The following is an 18,273-nucleotide window of genomic DNA, read 5'->3' on the forward strand; positions in this document are numbered from 1 at the left end:
ACCAGCTAAAAGGGACAGTTCACCCCAAAATCAACAAAGAAACAACCATTTCACACTACACCAGATGAAACATCAGATATTGTAAAGCATCAGGACGTGAATGACAAATCAGTGGGTCGGTCCCAAATGGCAGCCTATTCTCTATATAGTTCACTACTTTTGATAGGAGCCTTATAGAAAAGTAGTGAACGACAGTATGAAGTGAATGTGGTGCCATTTGGGTCTCAGACAGTGTGTTACCATCATGTTAAAGCCAATACTTTTCCTGCTCTGTCTTATAGCCCCTCACCAGGGCTCTAGTAACTTAACTGCTATCGTTTAGAGTTCTCCAGTACTCTAGCCTGTTAGGGCTAGGGGGCAGTATTGACACGGCTGGATAAAAAAAACATACCCGATTTAATCTGGTTACCACTCCTACCCAGTAACTAGAATATGCATATACTTATTACATATGGATAGAAAACACTCCAAAGTTTCTAAAACTGTTTGAATGGTGTCTGTGCGTATAACAGAACTCAAATGGCAGGTCAAAACCTGAGAGATTCCTTTACAAGAAGTGGCCTGTCTGACCATTTCTTGAACTTCTTTTCCATCTCTATCTTTTACTAAGGATCTCTGCTCTAACGTGACACTTCCTACGTCGTCCATAGGCGCTCAGAGCCCGGGAAAAAACAGAATGTTCGCATCCCAGCCCCAGGCTGAAACACATTATCGCCTTTCTCAAGTGGCCGATCAAGGGACTCTGGGCTTAGGCGCGTGACCCGACCGCCCCCGCCTTTGTGATTTTTTCCTCTGTTTGCCGAAAAGGAGATTCCCTGTCGGAATATTATCGCTTTTCTACGAGAAAAATGGCGTAAAAATTGATTTTAAACAGCGGTTGACATGCTTCGAAGTACGGTAATGGAATATTTAGAATTTTTTTGTCACGAATTGCGCCATGCGCGCGACCCTTCTTTACCATTTCGGATAGTGTCTGGAACGCACGAACAAAACGCCGCTATTCGGATATAACGATGGATTATTTTGGACCAAACCAACATTTGTTATTGAAGTAGCAGTCCTGGGAGTGCATTCTGACGAAGACAACAAAAGGTAATCAAACTTTTATCATAGTAAATATGATTATGGTGAGTGCTAAACTTGCCGGGTGTCTAAATAGCTAGCCCGTGATGCCTGGGCTATGTACTTAGAATATTGCAAAATGTGCTTTCACCAAAAAGCTATTTTAAAATCGGACATATCGAGTGCATAGAGGAGGTCTGTATCTATAATTCTTAAAATAATTGTTATGCTTTTTGTGAACGTTTATCGTGAGTAATTTAGTAAAATGTTAGCGAATTCCCCGGAAGTTTGCGGGGGCTATGCTAGTTCTGAATGTCACATGCTAATGTAAAAAGCTGGTTTTTGATATAAATATGAACTTGATTGAACAAAACATGCATGTATTGTATAACATAATGTCCTAGGGTTGTCATCTGATGAAGATCATCAAAGGTGAGTGCTGCATTTAGCTGTCTTCTGGGTTTTGGTGACATTATATGCTAGCTTGAAAAATGGGTGTCTGATTATTTCTGGCTTGGTACTCTGCTGACATAATCTAATGTTTTGCTTTCGTTGTAAAGCCTTTTTGAAATCGGACAGTGTGGTTAGATTAACGAGAGTCTTGTCTTTAACCTCTATGGGCTAGGTGGGACGCTTGCGTCCCACCTACGTAACAGCCACTGCCAGCCTGTGGCGCGATTTTCAAAACCTTAAAAATCCTATTACTTCAATTTCTCAAACATATGACTATTTTACAGCTATTTAAAGACAAGACTCTCGTTAATCTAACCACACTGTCCGATTTCAAAAAGGCTTTACAACGAAAGCAAAACATTAGATTATGTCAGCAGAGTACCAAGCCAGAAATAATCAGACACCCATTTTTCAAGCCAGCATATAATGTCATATAAGTGAGTGGCCAGCGTAATTAGAGAGCAACAAGAAATCCATACCTCCTTCCGCCACCGGTCGCTCCTCGCCGCAGCAATTATCAATCACTCGGCTCACATTACATATGGACAGGGAGGTAACGCCACTATCAATCACCCATCATACTATGACACGTGGGATTCATTTATTATAACGTATAATTGTTATCGTATAGGCCAGGCTATATTCATAAAGGGCTGAACCCTAACTTCCACTTAAGTCAGATTTTCCACTTAGTCATGCATTGATGCCAATGGGAGAATAAAGTGGATGCTAGGATTCAGGCCCCATAGATAGTTGTGCAATTCCATAGCACTGTGGTGGTATTAACGTTCCGTTGTCTCATACTCAATATGTTGTTTGGGGCAGCGTTCATGCATTTAATGCTAGGTAGGGTGTTGTGATGAAATACACACACAGCCACCTGCCAACGGGCAGAAACATGACTAGAGTCACTGTCGGAGCTGAGAGCAGGGACGCAAACTGCTGAGGGACCAAAAAGGTGACACTACTTTTTTTCGCACTGAAACATGCAAAAAAAAATCCCTGCTAGGGTGAAATGCAGGTTTTAACTAATTAAACAACAAAGAATATGATCTACATGATCAGTCTCTGTGTGTAAAATAAAAAGGGGTTCATGTGAACCTAACTCACAGCTAAAAAAGGTAAAGAAAGCAAAATAATGTCATTTAATACTCAAGTCTTGAGGAAAAAAACAATACACTAATATTGCAGTTAGCCATGACAGCCTTTACAATAGAACGCTTGTGACCACACCACATCTAAATATTGCACTTGGGGAAAAAACATCTTAAAGTAGAAATAGAATGAAACAAACAGGCTCTATTGTTGCTCTATTACAGTGGCCACTATAGTAGACATCGATCAAGTGCACAAGGCTACATGTGTGCAAAAATAATGTTCACTGTGTAAAACATGTAATAACCCCCCTCACTCACACAGTGTTACTGTCAAGTTCAACACAACAAAAGCAATATCTTTGGGCTACACTGCACGTTATAACATTGTACACTTTCTGCAATGTGCCAGCAAAGCATGAGACCCTTTCTTGGCATAAATTATCTCTTTTAGGCAGAGAGTACACCTGGCATACCTCTTTTTATCCACTGTAATGAAAAAGTGAGAAAGAGGGAAAGTGTGTGGTCTTCCTTTCACCTCTATAGTGGTATCCAGTTTAAACCAGGCCCAGCTACACTTGTTTAACAAGCAATGCCTCATTTTCACCTAATTCTCTCATTCTGAAAATTAACAACATACTGTAGAGAAAACATTACTGTTAATTCACAGATAGTAGTTAGTTCATTAGCTAGTTAACATTCCACACAGATTACCAGGGTCCAATAAGCAACTAACGTTATAACTTGAGGAACGGCAACATGACCTGTTAATACTATAGCGAATTGGTTAGGTTACTAATGTTAGCTCATCTGGTGTAGTAACATTTTCACACCATATACACATTTTTACACCATATCCTCAATTATTTGATCAGCTAAATTGGCTAATGTTGCTCAACATTTCTCTGGCTAGCTAACGGAGAATTCGATCCAGCTGGCAAGATACTTAACAATGCTAACAATTCTTGTTCCACCACACTTCTCCCTCACCTCAAACTTTCCAAATGCCAGTTGTTTTTCGGTTACAGCTCGTGAAGTAGGCTTCCTCACCTCACCCCGTGGTCAGCCTTCTCACCTACCTCTTCGTTATCGTGCAGGGGACGCACTGTTGTAACTGGTAAACTGCCTTTCTACTCTCTGCTATCTTTCCAGAGCGCACGCTGATGCTGTAACTAGCAAATTGGTTGTCTCTTCTCTCTTCAGTCGCTTGCTGCATTCTGTTGTTATGTGAACGATTGGCTGAGACTTGGATACACCCCTCGCCCAAACTTTTCTCATCGGATCTACACGAATCACGTAGGTCACCTGCTTTGGATTCAGAACGGCGAATTTGGCCCCGAAAGGTGACTCGTTTGCATCCATGTGAGAGGGAAATGTAGCTACTAGCTAGTAGACAGGAGCGAGTGTGGTGCAGTAGTGTATTGTGTGGACGGTAGCCCCTCGCTAGATCACACAGAACTGGCAGAGTGGTGTTGCTGAATCACTAACAGTCTACTTCCTCTGAAAAGGTAGCCTTAACTACCAAGTGTCTCACACTCACACCTACCTGGGAATCCCCCTTGTGCCATCTCAGCACATGACTGAACTCAGGAACGTGCACACACGTATAAGAAACAATGGAGGTACATGGATAAGCACTCAAGCCTCTCTCGATGGACACTGCTGTTAGAATATGAGAACGCACACACACTACAGCATCTAGTCAACGTGCTTCTTCACTCTCGCAGCGACAAAACGACAGGGTGCTAGACCAGTGTGTGTTTTGCCTTGCAGCGACTTCTATACGCCTCTGCCATGTGTAATTCATTGATTTGTCCTATGCAATGACAGTAGAATCAATCAAGAAAACAGAGGTGGTACTATACCAATACACATTGTCCTCTTGCACATCGGGGACACATTGTTAGTTTCCTTCAGTCTCGCTGGTGTTCAATGAACCACTGCAAACATGACCAGTTACATGCGACCCGCGCACACACACACCAATTCTGTTACAGCGATATGTTAAACTACACACACAGCAGTGGTGAAAAGTACTTTAAAGTACTGAAGTATTTTTAGGGGGTATCTGTAGTTAACTATACTTTTGACAACTTTTACTTTACTACATTCCTAAAGAAAATGATGTACTTTTTACTCCATACATTTTCCCTGACACCCAAAAAGTACTAGTTACATTTTGAATGCTTAGCAGGACAGGAAAATAATCCAATTCACACACTTATCAAGAGAACATCCCTGGTTATCCCTACTGCCACTATTCTGGCAGACTCACTAAACACAAATGCTTCATTTGTAAACGATGTCTGAGTGTTGGAGTGCACCCCTGGCTATCCGCAAATTAAAAATAAATTAAAAATGGTGCCGTCTGGTTTTCTTAAAATAGGGAATTTAAAATGATTAATACTTTTGATACTTAAAAATATTTCAAACCAAATACTTTTACTCAAGTAGTATTTTGCAGTGTGAACTTTTACTTGAGAAATGTTCTATTAAGCTATCTTTACTTTTACTCAAGTATGACAAGTGGGTACTTTTTACACCACTGACACACACGCTCTCTCACACACGCAAGCAAGCATGCACGCACACCAATGAATCCGACACCAATTTCACAGTATGAAACAAACTCAATTGCATACTAACTCAAACATGCTTTCTGGTTTTGCAAGACTACAGTACAGTGACTCCACACTACAGTGCGATCCCAACTGTTATCTTTGCCAAGGACAGTGGATCCACTGGGGGAAAGGCCATTAATCAAACAAAACAATCTCCAAACACCAGGACAGAAAAGATCAGCGGTCTTATTTATTACAGTATACTGTACGTGAGCTACTTGTCGCTCTTCTGAGTTCGCCAATGTCTGAGCAAAGCCCTGTGGCTCTGAATTTCTCATAGAGAATGTTGTACGTAGAGTTTGCATTTGAGCAATGTGTGTATCAGTTTGAGTGTGCGTACATGAACAGTTTGCGCGACAAGTGTGCGTCTTGGCTCTACATACAGTGCATTTGGAAAGTATTCAGGCCCGTTGACTTTTTCCACTTTTTGTTACATTACAGCCTTATTCTAAAATTGATTAGTTTTTTTCCCTTCATCAATCTCCACACCATACCCATAACGACAAAGCGAAAATGGGCTTTTCGAAATTTTTGCAAATGAATTAAAAATAAAACTGAAATACCTTATTTACATAAGTATTCAGACCCTTTGCTATGACACTCGACATTGATAATCCTTGAGATGTTTCTACAACTTGATTGGAGTCCACCTGTGGACCTGATTTGGAAAGGCACACACCTGTCTATATACTGTAAGGTCCCACAGTTGACAGTGCATGTCAGAGCAAAAACCAAGCCACGAGGTCGAAGGAATTGTCCGTAGAGCTCTAAGACAGGATTGTGTCGAGAAACAGATCTGGGGAAGGGTACCAAAACATTTCTGCAGCATTGAAGGTCCCCAAGAACACAGTGGCCTCTATCATTCTTAAATGGAGCAAGTTTGGAACCACCAAGACTCTTCTTAGAGCTGGTCGCCCGGCCAAACTGAGAAACCAGGGGAGAAAGGCCTTGGTCAGGGAGGTGACCAAGAACCCGATGGTCACTCTGACAGAGTTCCTGAGTTGCTCTGTGGAGATGGGAGAACATTCCAGAAGGACAACCATCTCTGCTACACTCCACCAAATAAGGTGTTTATGGTAGAGTGGCCAGACGGAAGCCACTCCTCAGTAAAAGGCACATGACAGCCAGCTGGGAGTTTGCCAAAAGGTATCGAAAGACTCTCAGACCATGGGAAACAAGATTCTCTGGTCTGATGAAACCAAGATTGAACTCTCTGGCCTGAATGCCAATCGTCACGTCTGGAGGAAACCTGGCATCATCCCTACAGTGAAGCATGGTGGTGGCTGTGGGAAACTTGTCAGGATTGAGAGTAAATTGAACGGAGCAAAGCACAGAGAGAACCTTGATGAAAACCTGCTCCAGAGTGCTCAGGACCTCAGACTGGGGTGAAGGTTCACCTTCCAACAGGATAATGACCCTAAGCACACAGCCAAGAAAATACAGGAGTGGCTTCAGGACAAGTCTCTGAATGTCCTTGAGGGGCCCAGCCAGAGCCCGGACTTAAACCCAATCAAACATCTCTGGAAAAACCTAAAAATAGCTGTGCAGCGATGCTCCCCATCCAACCTGACAGAGCTCGAGAGGATCTGCAGAGAAGAATGGGAGAAACTCCCCAAATACTGGTGTGCCAAGCTTGTAGCGTCATACCCAAGAAGATTCGAGCGTGTAATTACTGCCAAAAGGTGCGTCAACAAAGTACTGAGTAAATGTTCTGAATACTTATGTAATTTTTATTTGTAATACATTTGCTAACATTTCTAAAAACCTGTTTTTGCTTTGCCATTGTGTGTAGATTGTACGTTTTTATCCATTTTAGAATAAGGCTGTAACGTAACAAAATGTGGAAAAGGTCAAGGGGTCTGAATACATTCCGAATGCACAGTACATGCATAGTATGCATATTCTGTAGCCTATAGGTTACAGTAAGGTCAGAGGGGGTGTGGTATATTTAAACTATAAGGCCAGAGGTGGTGTGGTATATTTAAGCAATAAGGCCAGAGGGGGTGTGGTATATTTAAGCAATAAGGCCAGAGGGGGTGTGGTATATTTAAGCAATAAGGCCCGGTGGGGGTGCGGTATATTTAAGCAATAATGCCAGGAGGGGGTGCGGTATATTTAAACAATAAGGCCAGAGGGGGTGTGGTATATTTAAACAATAAGGCCAGAGGGGGTGTGGTATATTTAAGCAATAAGGCCAGAGGGGGTGTGGTATATTTAAGCAATAAGGCCAGAGGGGGTGTGGTATATTTAAGCAATAAGGCCAGAGGGGGTGTGGTATATTTAAACAATAAGGTCAGAGGGGGTGTGGTATATTTAATCAATAAGGCCAGAGGGGGTGTGGTATATTTAAGCAATAAGGCCCGGTGGGGGTGCGGTATATTTAAACAATAATGCCAGAGGGGGTGTGGTATATTTAAACAATAAGGTCAGAGGGGGTGTGGTATATTTAAACAATAAGGCCAGAGGGGGTGTGGTATATTTAAGCAATAAGGCCAGAGGGGGTGTGGTATATTTAAGCAATAAGGCCAGAGGGGGTGTGGTATATTTAATCAATAAGGCCAGAGGGGGTGTGGTATATTTAAGCAATAAGGCCAGAGGGGGTGCGGTATATTTAAGCAATAAGGCCCGGTGGGGGTGTGGTATATTTAAGCAATAAGGCCCGGTGGGGGTGCGGTATATTTAAACAGTAAGGCCCGGTGGGGGTGTGGTATATTTAAGCAATAAGGCCAGAGGGGGTGCGGTATATTTAAACAGTAAGGCCAGAGGGGGTGTGGTATATTTAAGCAATAAGGCCAGAGGGGGTGTGGTATATTTAAACATTAAGGCCAGAGGGGGTGTGGTATATTTAAACAATAAGGCCAGAGGGGGTGTGGTATATTTAAACAATAAGGCCAGAGGGGGTGTGGTATATTTAAACAATAAGGCCAGTGGGGGTGTGGTATATTTAAACAATAAGGCCAGAGGGGGTGTGGTATATTTAAACAATAAGGCCAGAGGGGGTGTGGTATCTTTAAACAATAAGGCCAGGGGGGTGTGGTATATTTAAACAATAAGGCCAGAGGGGGTGTGGTATCTTTAAACAATAAGGCCAGAGGGGGTGTGGTATCTTTAAACAATAAGGCCAGAGGGGGTGCGGTATATTTAAACAATAAGGCCAGAGGGGGTGCGGTATATTTAAACATTAAGGCCAGAGGGGGTGCGGTATATTTAAACATTAAGGCCAGAGGGGGTGCGGTATATTTAAACATTAAGGCCAGAGGGGGTGCGGTATATTTAAGCAATAAGGCCAGAGGGGGTGTGGTATATTTAAACATTAAGGCCAGAGGGGGTGTGGTATATTTAAACAATAAGGCCAGAGGGGGTGTGGTATATTTAAACAATAAGGCCAGAGGGGGTGTGGTATATTTAAACAATAAGGCCAGAGGGGGTGTGGTATATTTAAACAATAAGGCCAGAGGGGGTGTGGTATATTTAAACAATAAGGCCAGAGGGGGTGTGGTATCTTTAAACAATAAGGCCAGAGGGGGTGTGGTATCTTTAAACAATAAGGCCAGAGGGGGTGTGGTATCTTTAAACAATAAGGCCAGAGGGGGTGTGGTATCTTTAAACAATAAGGCCAGAGGGGGTGTGGTATATTTAAACAATAAGGCCAGAGGGGGTGTGGTATATGGCCATAGCTAAGGGTTATTCTGTCGTACGACGCAACGAGGAGTGCCTGGATAGAGCCCTTAGCTGGGGATATATTGGCCATATACCACAAACCCCTAAGGTGTCTTATTGCTATTATAAACTGGTTACCAATATTAATAGAACAGTAAACAAATATTTTTGCATCATAGCCATGGTATATTGTCTGATATATTTCAGTCAATGCGCTGGCTGGCTCCTCAATTACTCATCCAGCTAGAAGACATGTTGCCAGGCTGGGATAAATGCCAGCTCTGGCTGCAACACAAATTTCTCTCCATCCTCCATTGCCTGGCCACTAGTGAATAGTCTACCCTGCAGTGTTCTTTCCAACCAGAACCGTGGTCCAGATGGTGGCATTCATTTACTGTAACGCTGCACACATTGATTCAAAGTGCACACACACACACCAGTTCAGTCCAAAATACTTTGGCATCCCAGAACCTATAACTCAGGGACGTACATCACAAGGGAGAATGGACTGGGGATGTTGTGGGTCTCGCCCATTTCGTAGAATTCAATGAAATTTTACAACGAATTCAGAGCTATACGGAGGACTTTTAACAAGATGTATAATGCCTATTTGAAGTGCCTGTCCCTGATCGCAATTATCTAGCCGGCCAAACAAATTATTCATGCATAGAACAACAGGCATTATGCTAATGTTCGTTTTGTATACTAGTGATTATTGCATGATTACAGCTGACCACATTCATGACAAATTCATAAAATCTTTATTAGATCAACATAAAAAACAAATGAATGTCCCAAATGGCAATCTTTTCCCTACATAATGTACTACTTTTGACATGAGCCCTTCTATTAGGGATTGAGACCTGGGACACCAGGGTCAAGTTTTTTAGGCACCAAATGGTAGAATACAGATTGAGACGGGGGGGACGACGACGATGACTTCCATGTCCAATAAGAAAGAAAAACAATGTGCAAAATGTTTTGCTACTGTGCGCTGTAATGAATACACATGGGTCATATTCATTAGGGCATACCGTAGCAAAACTTTGTGCCACCGAAACTCTCTCCGGCCAAGCTATCGAGTACCTCTCGGCCTAGATTTGACTACACTAGATGTTGAGTGCTGCCTCAGTCTATACGGACACGTTTCAGTGTATTTCTTGGGATTACATCACAGCATTCATTCAGAACCACTCCACGTACCGTAGTATAAACGTTGCCAAACAGGCTCTCGTCTTCATTTCCACATGACACCTGGGTTCAAACACTATTCAAAATCATTTCAAAATGGCTTTATCTGTACTCAATGGACCTTACCTGGCTTAACGGGCCAACAGCATAGTCACAAAACGGCAAACCCTTGGCTAGAGTAAAGCAGATTCGAGCGAACGCTCAAAGTATTTCAACGTTTTCGAATAGTATTTGAACCCAGGTCTGGAATCAGTATGCTGTGGCAGTTCGCCCCCAGCGCAGCCCTTCCATTTACCGCCCATGGACTTGATCTAGAATCAGTGTTTGCCAATGTCCATAGTCCCGCACACACACACGTTCCGCTCCATCGTTGTACCCGTCTTTACAATTCCATTTAAAACCTTGAGCTAACATTTACGGAACTAAAGCAGCAATGATGGTAGCAGAGGCGACTGCAAATTCCCCCATTACATGTGAACAAACGTGTGTGTGTCTGGCAAAGAAATATATAATTCAAGAAAGTCCTATCAAGTACCAGTCCTTCCTAACAATTCCATTTCGACCATCACCGTGTCATCTCCTGAATTAATGTAGCATTGATTGCGGTGGAGACGACTCCAACGTTTACTTTACCTCATCTCGCCCCACAAGTTGTCAGAAGGAAAAGCTTTTATAACGTGTGTGTGTGTTATTTGTGCGTCCGCTCTCCCATGTGTAGGAGCTGTTGAAAAAGGCAACCCTTCGGGGCCCACTGGACAGACGGACGTTAGTCACCCACTTTAATAGCTTAGGGGAGGTGAAGCGTTGGAACGTTAACACAGCAATGAGCTCACCTCCATTCCCTAAGAGTTCCAGCTTCACTGACTTTCTCGGTTGTTGGGAAAATCGGTAGAGGAGGTGACTAGGGAACACATTGTAAGTATAGATTGGGTTTGTGTAGTGTTTTTACACCGGGGGCTTAAAGCACTTTGGCATTGTATGGGTGCTGGAACTCTAGCCTGGAATGCAACTATAATGCTCCGTTTCACCATTGTTGACCTTGCGGGAATCCAGGCTAGCTGAACTCCCGTCAACACCACTAATGGAGGGTCTGAAGTCTGAAGTGACCAGGGCAATAGAGTGGAGCTCAGAGCCAGACAGGGACAGTTGATTGACTTTCATTTAAAAGGATAGTTTAACCAAATGCTCAAATGACTTTTAAGATCCAATAAATATTCAAGTAATGCTATAGTTTAGGTGAACTATCCCTTTAAGGCTTATATACCCACACACACACCAAGGCAACGTTTTCATTGGACGTACCCAAGAACACAGTTGACAACTGGTCAGAGAGGCAACACAGTTTACGATTGGTCGAGAGAGCAAAGACTGACCTTTGGCCTCCTCCAGCTCCTCGTCCTGCTCCTCTGTCAGCTGACTGGGGGGCCGGTAGGGCGGGGGGAGTCTCATCGGGGGAGGGGCGCCTCCTACTGCTGCGTTCTGCAGATTAGGGCAAAGACACCATGCTTCTCAGAAACACCAAAGATATGAATCACAGGTGTGGGGCTAGGGTAGACACGGGACAACTGCTGCCCCGCGGGGCAGAAGCAGCCCGCCACCCAATTAAAAAGCTGCCTGCTGTGGATTTAGTTTATTTTTAAAGTAGCCAACTAAATGCGCGACTTGGTTCATAGAACCGGTGTTACGGATGTCAGGATCAAAGTTGTCCATCCTCGACAGAGTCTAAAGTAGCTTTCTTCCTCACCTCCTACCATTCATCTGCACCGAATCGGAAGGAACCGTACAGGTGACTTGAACGTCTACCTCTCTGCTTGAGGAAGTGTTCACCCAAGATGAGAGGTGACCCTGTTCTTGGAAATGTCAGAGTAGCCTTGGAGAAAAAAAAAAGGAGAAGAGAGGGCCCGGCCCGCGCCTCCAGGAGTGAGGGAAAAGGGAAGGAGGATGAAATGTGGCGTGTGTGTGTGAATCTGCCCGACAGCACTCGGGCATCTCCCTATCGCAATAAAGTGTTTGGGAAATGTAACTGTGCAGTACATGTGCTGAAATGTGAAAGTGCTCCTTGTCCACATTCTCAGACCTCTAAAATGGGGTCAATTCCCTAATGTTCCTTAACATCGCTCACTGGCAGTGTAGGTCCCCATCCATCTCATACACTTCCCTCCTCCCACATTATCCAGAGGGAGATGTACACTGTAGTCCACAGTTGGACTTGGGACACAGGAGTAAAGAACATAATCATAGTATCTCAATGTAATTAAACGTCTTCCTCGTTGTGTTTAACAGTCCTTTGTCCTCCAGAGGTGAACGTGACGCTAATAGAAATCAAATCTGGGTCTGTTAAAGCCAAATGATTGAGGTTTCAATTCATTGCCGGCTGACAGTGTCGTAATCAAGCTAGTCTCACTAGGGCACTTATAGAGTGATGAGACTTGATTGGCTCTCGATTGAGATTTCCTGACGCAGTGTCGAGATCTCTCTCTCCCTCTCCCTCTCAAACTTTATTAGCATGAATGACAAGGCCACTGTTGCTAAAGCAAAGACATCAACAGTAAAAAAAATAATGAAGAATTGTAATTAGAGAAATGGGTCTCACACACACACAACAGGGTTTAGGGTTTCTCTATGTCCTGGTAACATAAAGGGACAGACAACTTAAATGGAAATCAAAGTTATTTTGTAAGTCAGTGTTTTAAAACCTATTTCAGAAGTTATAACCAAGCCCGCCACATTTCCACCACCAGAAAATGTTGTCAGAAAGTGGGGGCTGCTTACCGGCATGACTCTCCTCTTTGCCTTGTGTTTGTTGTAACTGGGCGCGGTTAGCGAGACAGGCTGGAAAGAGAAAGACACATGCAGACATAGGTGCACACACACACGCACGCACGCACGCACGCGCACAAAGAAAGAGCGTCAAACACCATTCATGCTTAGATAACAGACACAAAGCACCAGCCCGAAATAACAAACCAACTACAAGACATTCTGCCAGAAAGTATAACCTACAAGAGAAACACAGGAAACGCCACCAAACCAATTCTCTAAGGCAAAGAAGGGGGCATGTGTACCTCTGCCTATCCAAAAGACAACCACTTGAGCATCAGAGGGACATCAAAGTATACATTTGGGTTGTGCTCCTGTGTGTGCGTGCGTACCTATGTGGGTGCACACAGACGTGTGCGTGTGGTGTGTGGTGTGTTTACCCGCGGAGTGGCAGTGAGGCTCTGGACGATGAAGACCACGGGACTGGGAGCTGCCTTGATGGCCTGGACCGCATCCTCATGGCTGGCATTCTGGAGGTCCACACCTGATACCTGACACACGCACGCACACACACACACACAGGTGCGCAAAGAGAGGGAGAGAAAGAGAAAGAGAGAGGGGGAAGGACAGAGACAGAGAAATAAAAAAGGGAAAGCATGAGATAAAGAGGGGTGAGAAAATAGATGGACAGTGGAAGGGTATTGAAAAATAAAATAAATGGGCAAGAGAGTAAACACGACAGAGAGAGACAACACGACAGAGAGAGAGAGAGACAACACGACAGAGAGAGAGAGAGACAACACGACAGAGAGAGAGAGAGACAACACGACAGAGAGAGAGAGAGACAACACGACAGAGAGAGAGAGACAACACGACAGAGAGAGAGAGACAACACGACAGAGAGAGAGAGACAACACGACAGAGAGAGAGAGACAACACGACAGAGAGAGAGAGACAACACGACAGAGAGAGAGAGACAACACGACAGAGAGAGAGAGACAACACGACAGAGAGAGAGAGACAACACGACAGAGAGAGAGAGACAACACGACAGAGAGAGAGAGACAACACGACAGAGAGAGAGAGACAACACGACAGAGAGAGAGAGACAACACGACAGAGAGAGACAACACGACAGAGAGAGACAACACGACAGAGAGAGAGAGAGAAAACACGACAGAGAGAGAGAGAAAACACGACAGAGAGACAGGGAGAGAGAGAGAGAGAAAACACGACAGAGAGAAAACACGACAGAGAGAGAGAGAGAAAACACGACAGAGAGACAGGGAGAGAGAGAGAGAGAAAACACGACAGAGAGAGAAAACACGACAGAGACAGGGAGAGAGAGAGAGAAAACACGACAGAGAGAAAACACGACAGAGAGAACGCGACAGAGAGAGAGAAAACGCGACAGAGAGAAAACGCGACAGAGAGAGAGAAAACGCGACAGAGAGAGAGAAAACGCGACAGAGAGAGAGAAAACGCGACAGAGAGAGAGAAAACGCGACAGAGAGAAAACATGACAGAGAGAGGGAGAGAGCGAGAGGATACAACAGAGGTCACACCAACCTGTCCGGAATCGTTGTGACGTTGCATTTATATTTCTGTAGCATTGACATGGTGTCGTACGTGGTGTTCCACTACCGTTGCTACAGTATTGAATTAGCATTACTGTAGCATTCCTGTATCATTGCTGTGTCATTGCTTTAGCCTTGTGATGGTGTTCTCCTCCTCACCTGCAATATCTTGTCTCCGGTCTTCAGCACACAAGTGCGTCCCGCTGGGCTCTCTGGCAGTACCTGTTAATTTAATTAATTCATAAATGTTTTCTACAAAACATACAAGGAGACGAGTTTAAAATAAATATCTGCATCAGTACACCAACGTAAAGCTACATTCATAGATTAAAAAAAAAGAAAAAAAAGGGTTCCCATTATTCTTTTGTTACACAGCTTCACAAATCACTGACTGTAGCTTTAGGCTTAAAAGAGGGAGGGAGGGAGGTGGGGAGAACGGCGTCACCTGTTTGATGAAGATGCCCTTGAGTTCCTCTCCATTCTTCAGTCTCTTGATGACGCTGTGCCCGCCCACAATGCTTATGCCAAGGGACTCGCCCTCTTCCTGCCACACCTCCACTCTGGAAGCACGTGGGCCAGGGTAAGTACACAAACAATCAAGGGCAAGCACACACAAATACACACACACACAAAACACGCGTATGCACACAAACACACCAAGCCTGTGATCTCTATCACTCAGGCAACCTTGCCTACATTCATTTTGTACAAAAAAAGAAAAAGGTAATTTAATATGTTCAAGTCAAGTGGAAAGAATTCTCCATGGAAGAGGCGTGCACGGTACACACACACACACACAGGTACCCTACTAGAGAGACCTTGAGTTTGACTTCTCTTTTAACTGTGATATAAATCACATAGTAGCGTCAATAACTAAGTTGTAATATTTTGTTTGCAGAATTGTTTGCGTGTGTGCGCGCGTGCCTAAATAGACAGCGTCACCGGGCAAGCTACCTCCTTTATAAACTGAGGATTTGAATAGATCATCTTTAGTGTTCTTCTATTTTGATGAATCGCTAGCCTACTGTCTAGTAGACTCTTATCAGAAGACTAAACTAGCAGGGCAGTTAAACCTGTTGGGGATAGGGGGCAGTATTTGCACGGCTGGATAAAAAACGTACCCGATTTAATCTGGTTACTACACCTGACCAGTAACTAGAATATGCATATAATTATTGGCTTTGGATAGAAAACACCCTAAAGTTTCTAAAACTGTTTGAATGGTGTCTGTGAGTATAACAGAACTCCTATGGCAGGCCAAAACCTGAGAAGATTTCAAGCAGGAAGTGGCCTGTCTGAGAAGTAGTGTTTCATCTTGGCTCTTTTTATTGAAGACTCAGGATCTGTGCAATAACGTGACACTTCCTACGTCTTCCATAGGGTCTCAGAGCCCGGGAAAACGTTGAACGATATCGAGGCAGGCTCTGGCTGAAACACTTTATCGCTTTTGGCAAGTGGCCACTCAGAGTACTATGGGCTTAGGCGCGTGCCCGCGTCGACCGAATGGTTTCTTTTCCTTTGTCTGTTTATCTAAACGCAGATTCCCGGTCGGAATATTATCGCTTTTTTATGAGAAAAATTGCATAAAAATTGATTTTAAACAGCGGTTGACATGCTTCGAAGTACGGTAATGGAATTTTTAGAATTCTTTTGTCACGAATTGAGCCATGCTCGTCACCCTTATTTAGCCTTTAGGATAGTGTCTAGAACGCACGAACAAAACGCCGCTGTTTGGATATAACGATGGATTATTTTGGACCAAACCAACATTTGTTATTGAAGTAGAAGTCTTGGGAGTGCATTCTGACGAAGACAAAAAAGGTAAGAACATTTTTCTTATAGTAAATCTGACTTTGATGAGTGTTAAACCTGCTGGGTGTCTAAATAGCTAGCCCGTGATGCCGGGCTATCTACTGAGAATATTGCAAAATGTGCTTTCACCGAAAAGCTATTTTAAAATCGGACATATCGAGTGCATAGAGGAGTTCTGTATCTATAATTCTTAAAATAATTGTTATGCTTTTTGTGAACGTTTATCGTGAGTAATTTAGTAAATTCACTGGCAGTGTTCGGTGGGAATGCTAGTCACATGCTAGTCACATGCTAATGTAAAAAGCTGTTTTTTGATATAAATATGAACTTGATTGAACAAAACATGCATGTATTGTATAACATAATGTCCTAGGGTTGTCATCTGATGAAGATCATCAAAGGTTAGTGCTACATTTAGCTGTGGTTTGGGTTTATGTGACATTATATGCTAGCTTGAAAAATGGGTGTCTGATTATTTCTGGCTGGGTAGTCTGCTGACAATCTAATGTTTTGCTTTCGTTGTAAAGCCTTTTTGAAATCGGACAGTGTGGTTAGATTAACGAGAGTCTTATCTTTAAAATGGTGTAAAATAGTCATATTTTTGAAAAATTGAAGTAATAGCATATCTAAGGATTTGAATAACGCGCCACAGGATTCAACTGGCTGTTGAGTCCCACCTAGCCCATAGAGGTTAACCTAATCCAAAACAAGGAGGGGGGGAAATCAGCTCAGATAACCTCTATGGGCTAGGTGGGACGCTAGCGTGCCACCCGTGGTGCACTCCATCAACAGCAGGTGCATTTCAAGAGCGGCAAATTTGAATCCAAATAAATGTCAAAATTCAAATTTTTCAAACATACAACTATTTTACACCCTTTGAAAGATAAACATCTCCTTAATCTAACCACGTTTTACGATTTCAAAAAGGTTTTACGGCGAAAGCATAAATTTAGAGTATGTTAGGACAGTACATTTACAAGAGTTGTGTGTAATGTTTTGTCAAGTCAAAGACAGGGTCACCAAAACCATAAAACCAGCTAAAATGATGCACTAACCTTTTACAATCTCCATCAGATGACACTCCTAGGACATTATGTTAGACAATGCATGCATTCTTAGTTCTATCAAGTTCATATTTATATCCAAAAACAGCGTTTTACTATGGCATTGATGTTGAGGAAATCGTTTCCCTCCAATAACCGGCAGTCAAGTCAGCGTCACAAATTAAATAATTAAAATTAGAAAACATTGGTAAAATATTATATTGTCATTTAAAGAATTATAGATTTACATCTCTTGAACGCAATCAACTTGCCAGATTTAAAAATAACCTTACTGGGAAATCACACTTTGCAATAATCTGAGCACTGCGCCCAGAAAAATACGCGTTGCGATACAGACTAGACGTCATGTTGGGGAGATCTAAAATCGAAAATACTATGTAAATAATCCATTACCTTTGATTCTCTTCATCAGATGTCACTTCCAGGTATCACAGGTCCATAACGAATGTAGTTTTGTTCAAAAAAGCTCATCATTTATGTCCAAAAATCTCCGTCTTGTTAGCACATGATCTAAGCCAGCCGGACTTCTCGTCATGAACGAGGGGAAAAAATATATTTCCGTTCGTTCAAACATGTCAAACGTTGTATAGCATAAATCATTAGGGCCTTTTTTAACCAGAACATGAATAATATTCAAGGTGGACGAATGCATAGTCTTTTATAACGTATTGGAACGAGGGTACCCAACATGAACTCGCGCGCCAGGTGTCTAATGGGACATCATCGTTCCATGGCTCTTGTTCGGTCAGATCTCCCTCCAGAAGACTCAAAACACTTTGTAAAGGCTGGTGACATCTAGTGGAAGCAATAGGAAGTGCCAAAATATTCCTCAGCCCCTGTGTTTTTCAATGGGATAGGTTTAAAGTCAATACAACACATCAGGTATCCACTTCCTGTCAGAAAATGTATCAGGGTTTTGCCTGCCAAATGAGTTCTGTTATACTCACAGACACCATTCAAACAGTTTTAGAAACTTTAG

General features: G+C 43.1%; 1 protein-coding gene across 1 annotated transcript in view; it reads right to left on the bottom strand.

Annotated features, from left to right (window-relative positions):
- Positions 1-18,273, bottom strand: part of patj (PATJ crumbs cell polarity complex component) — a 193,425-nt gene that overhangs the window by 84,278 nt on the left and 90,874 nt on the right. Inside the window, exons 27-31 of the mRNA XM_082956728.1 lie at positions 14,864-14,978; positions 14,578-14,640; positions 13,282-13,392; positions 12,854-12,913; positions 11,455-11,560 (exon numbers count right to left, since the gene is read on the bottom strand). Coding sequence (XP_082812854.1) covers positions 11,455-11,560; positions 12,854-12,913; positions 13,282-13,392; positions 14,578-14,640; positions 14,864-14,978 — 455 coding nt within the window. The remainder of the gene's footprint in view (positions 1-11,454; positions 11,561-12,853; positions 12,914-13,281; positions 13,393-14,577; positions 14,641-14,863; positions 14,979-18,273) is intronic.

This window comes from Salmo salar, chromosome 10, assembly GCF_965601325.2.
Source record: "Salmo salar chromosome 10, fSalSal1, whole genome shotgun sequence".
Lineage (NCBI taxonomy): Eukaryota > Metazoa > Chordata > Actinopteri > Salmoniformes > Salmonidae > Salmo > Salmo salar.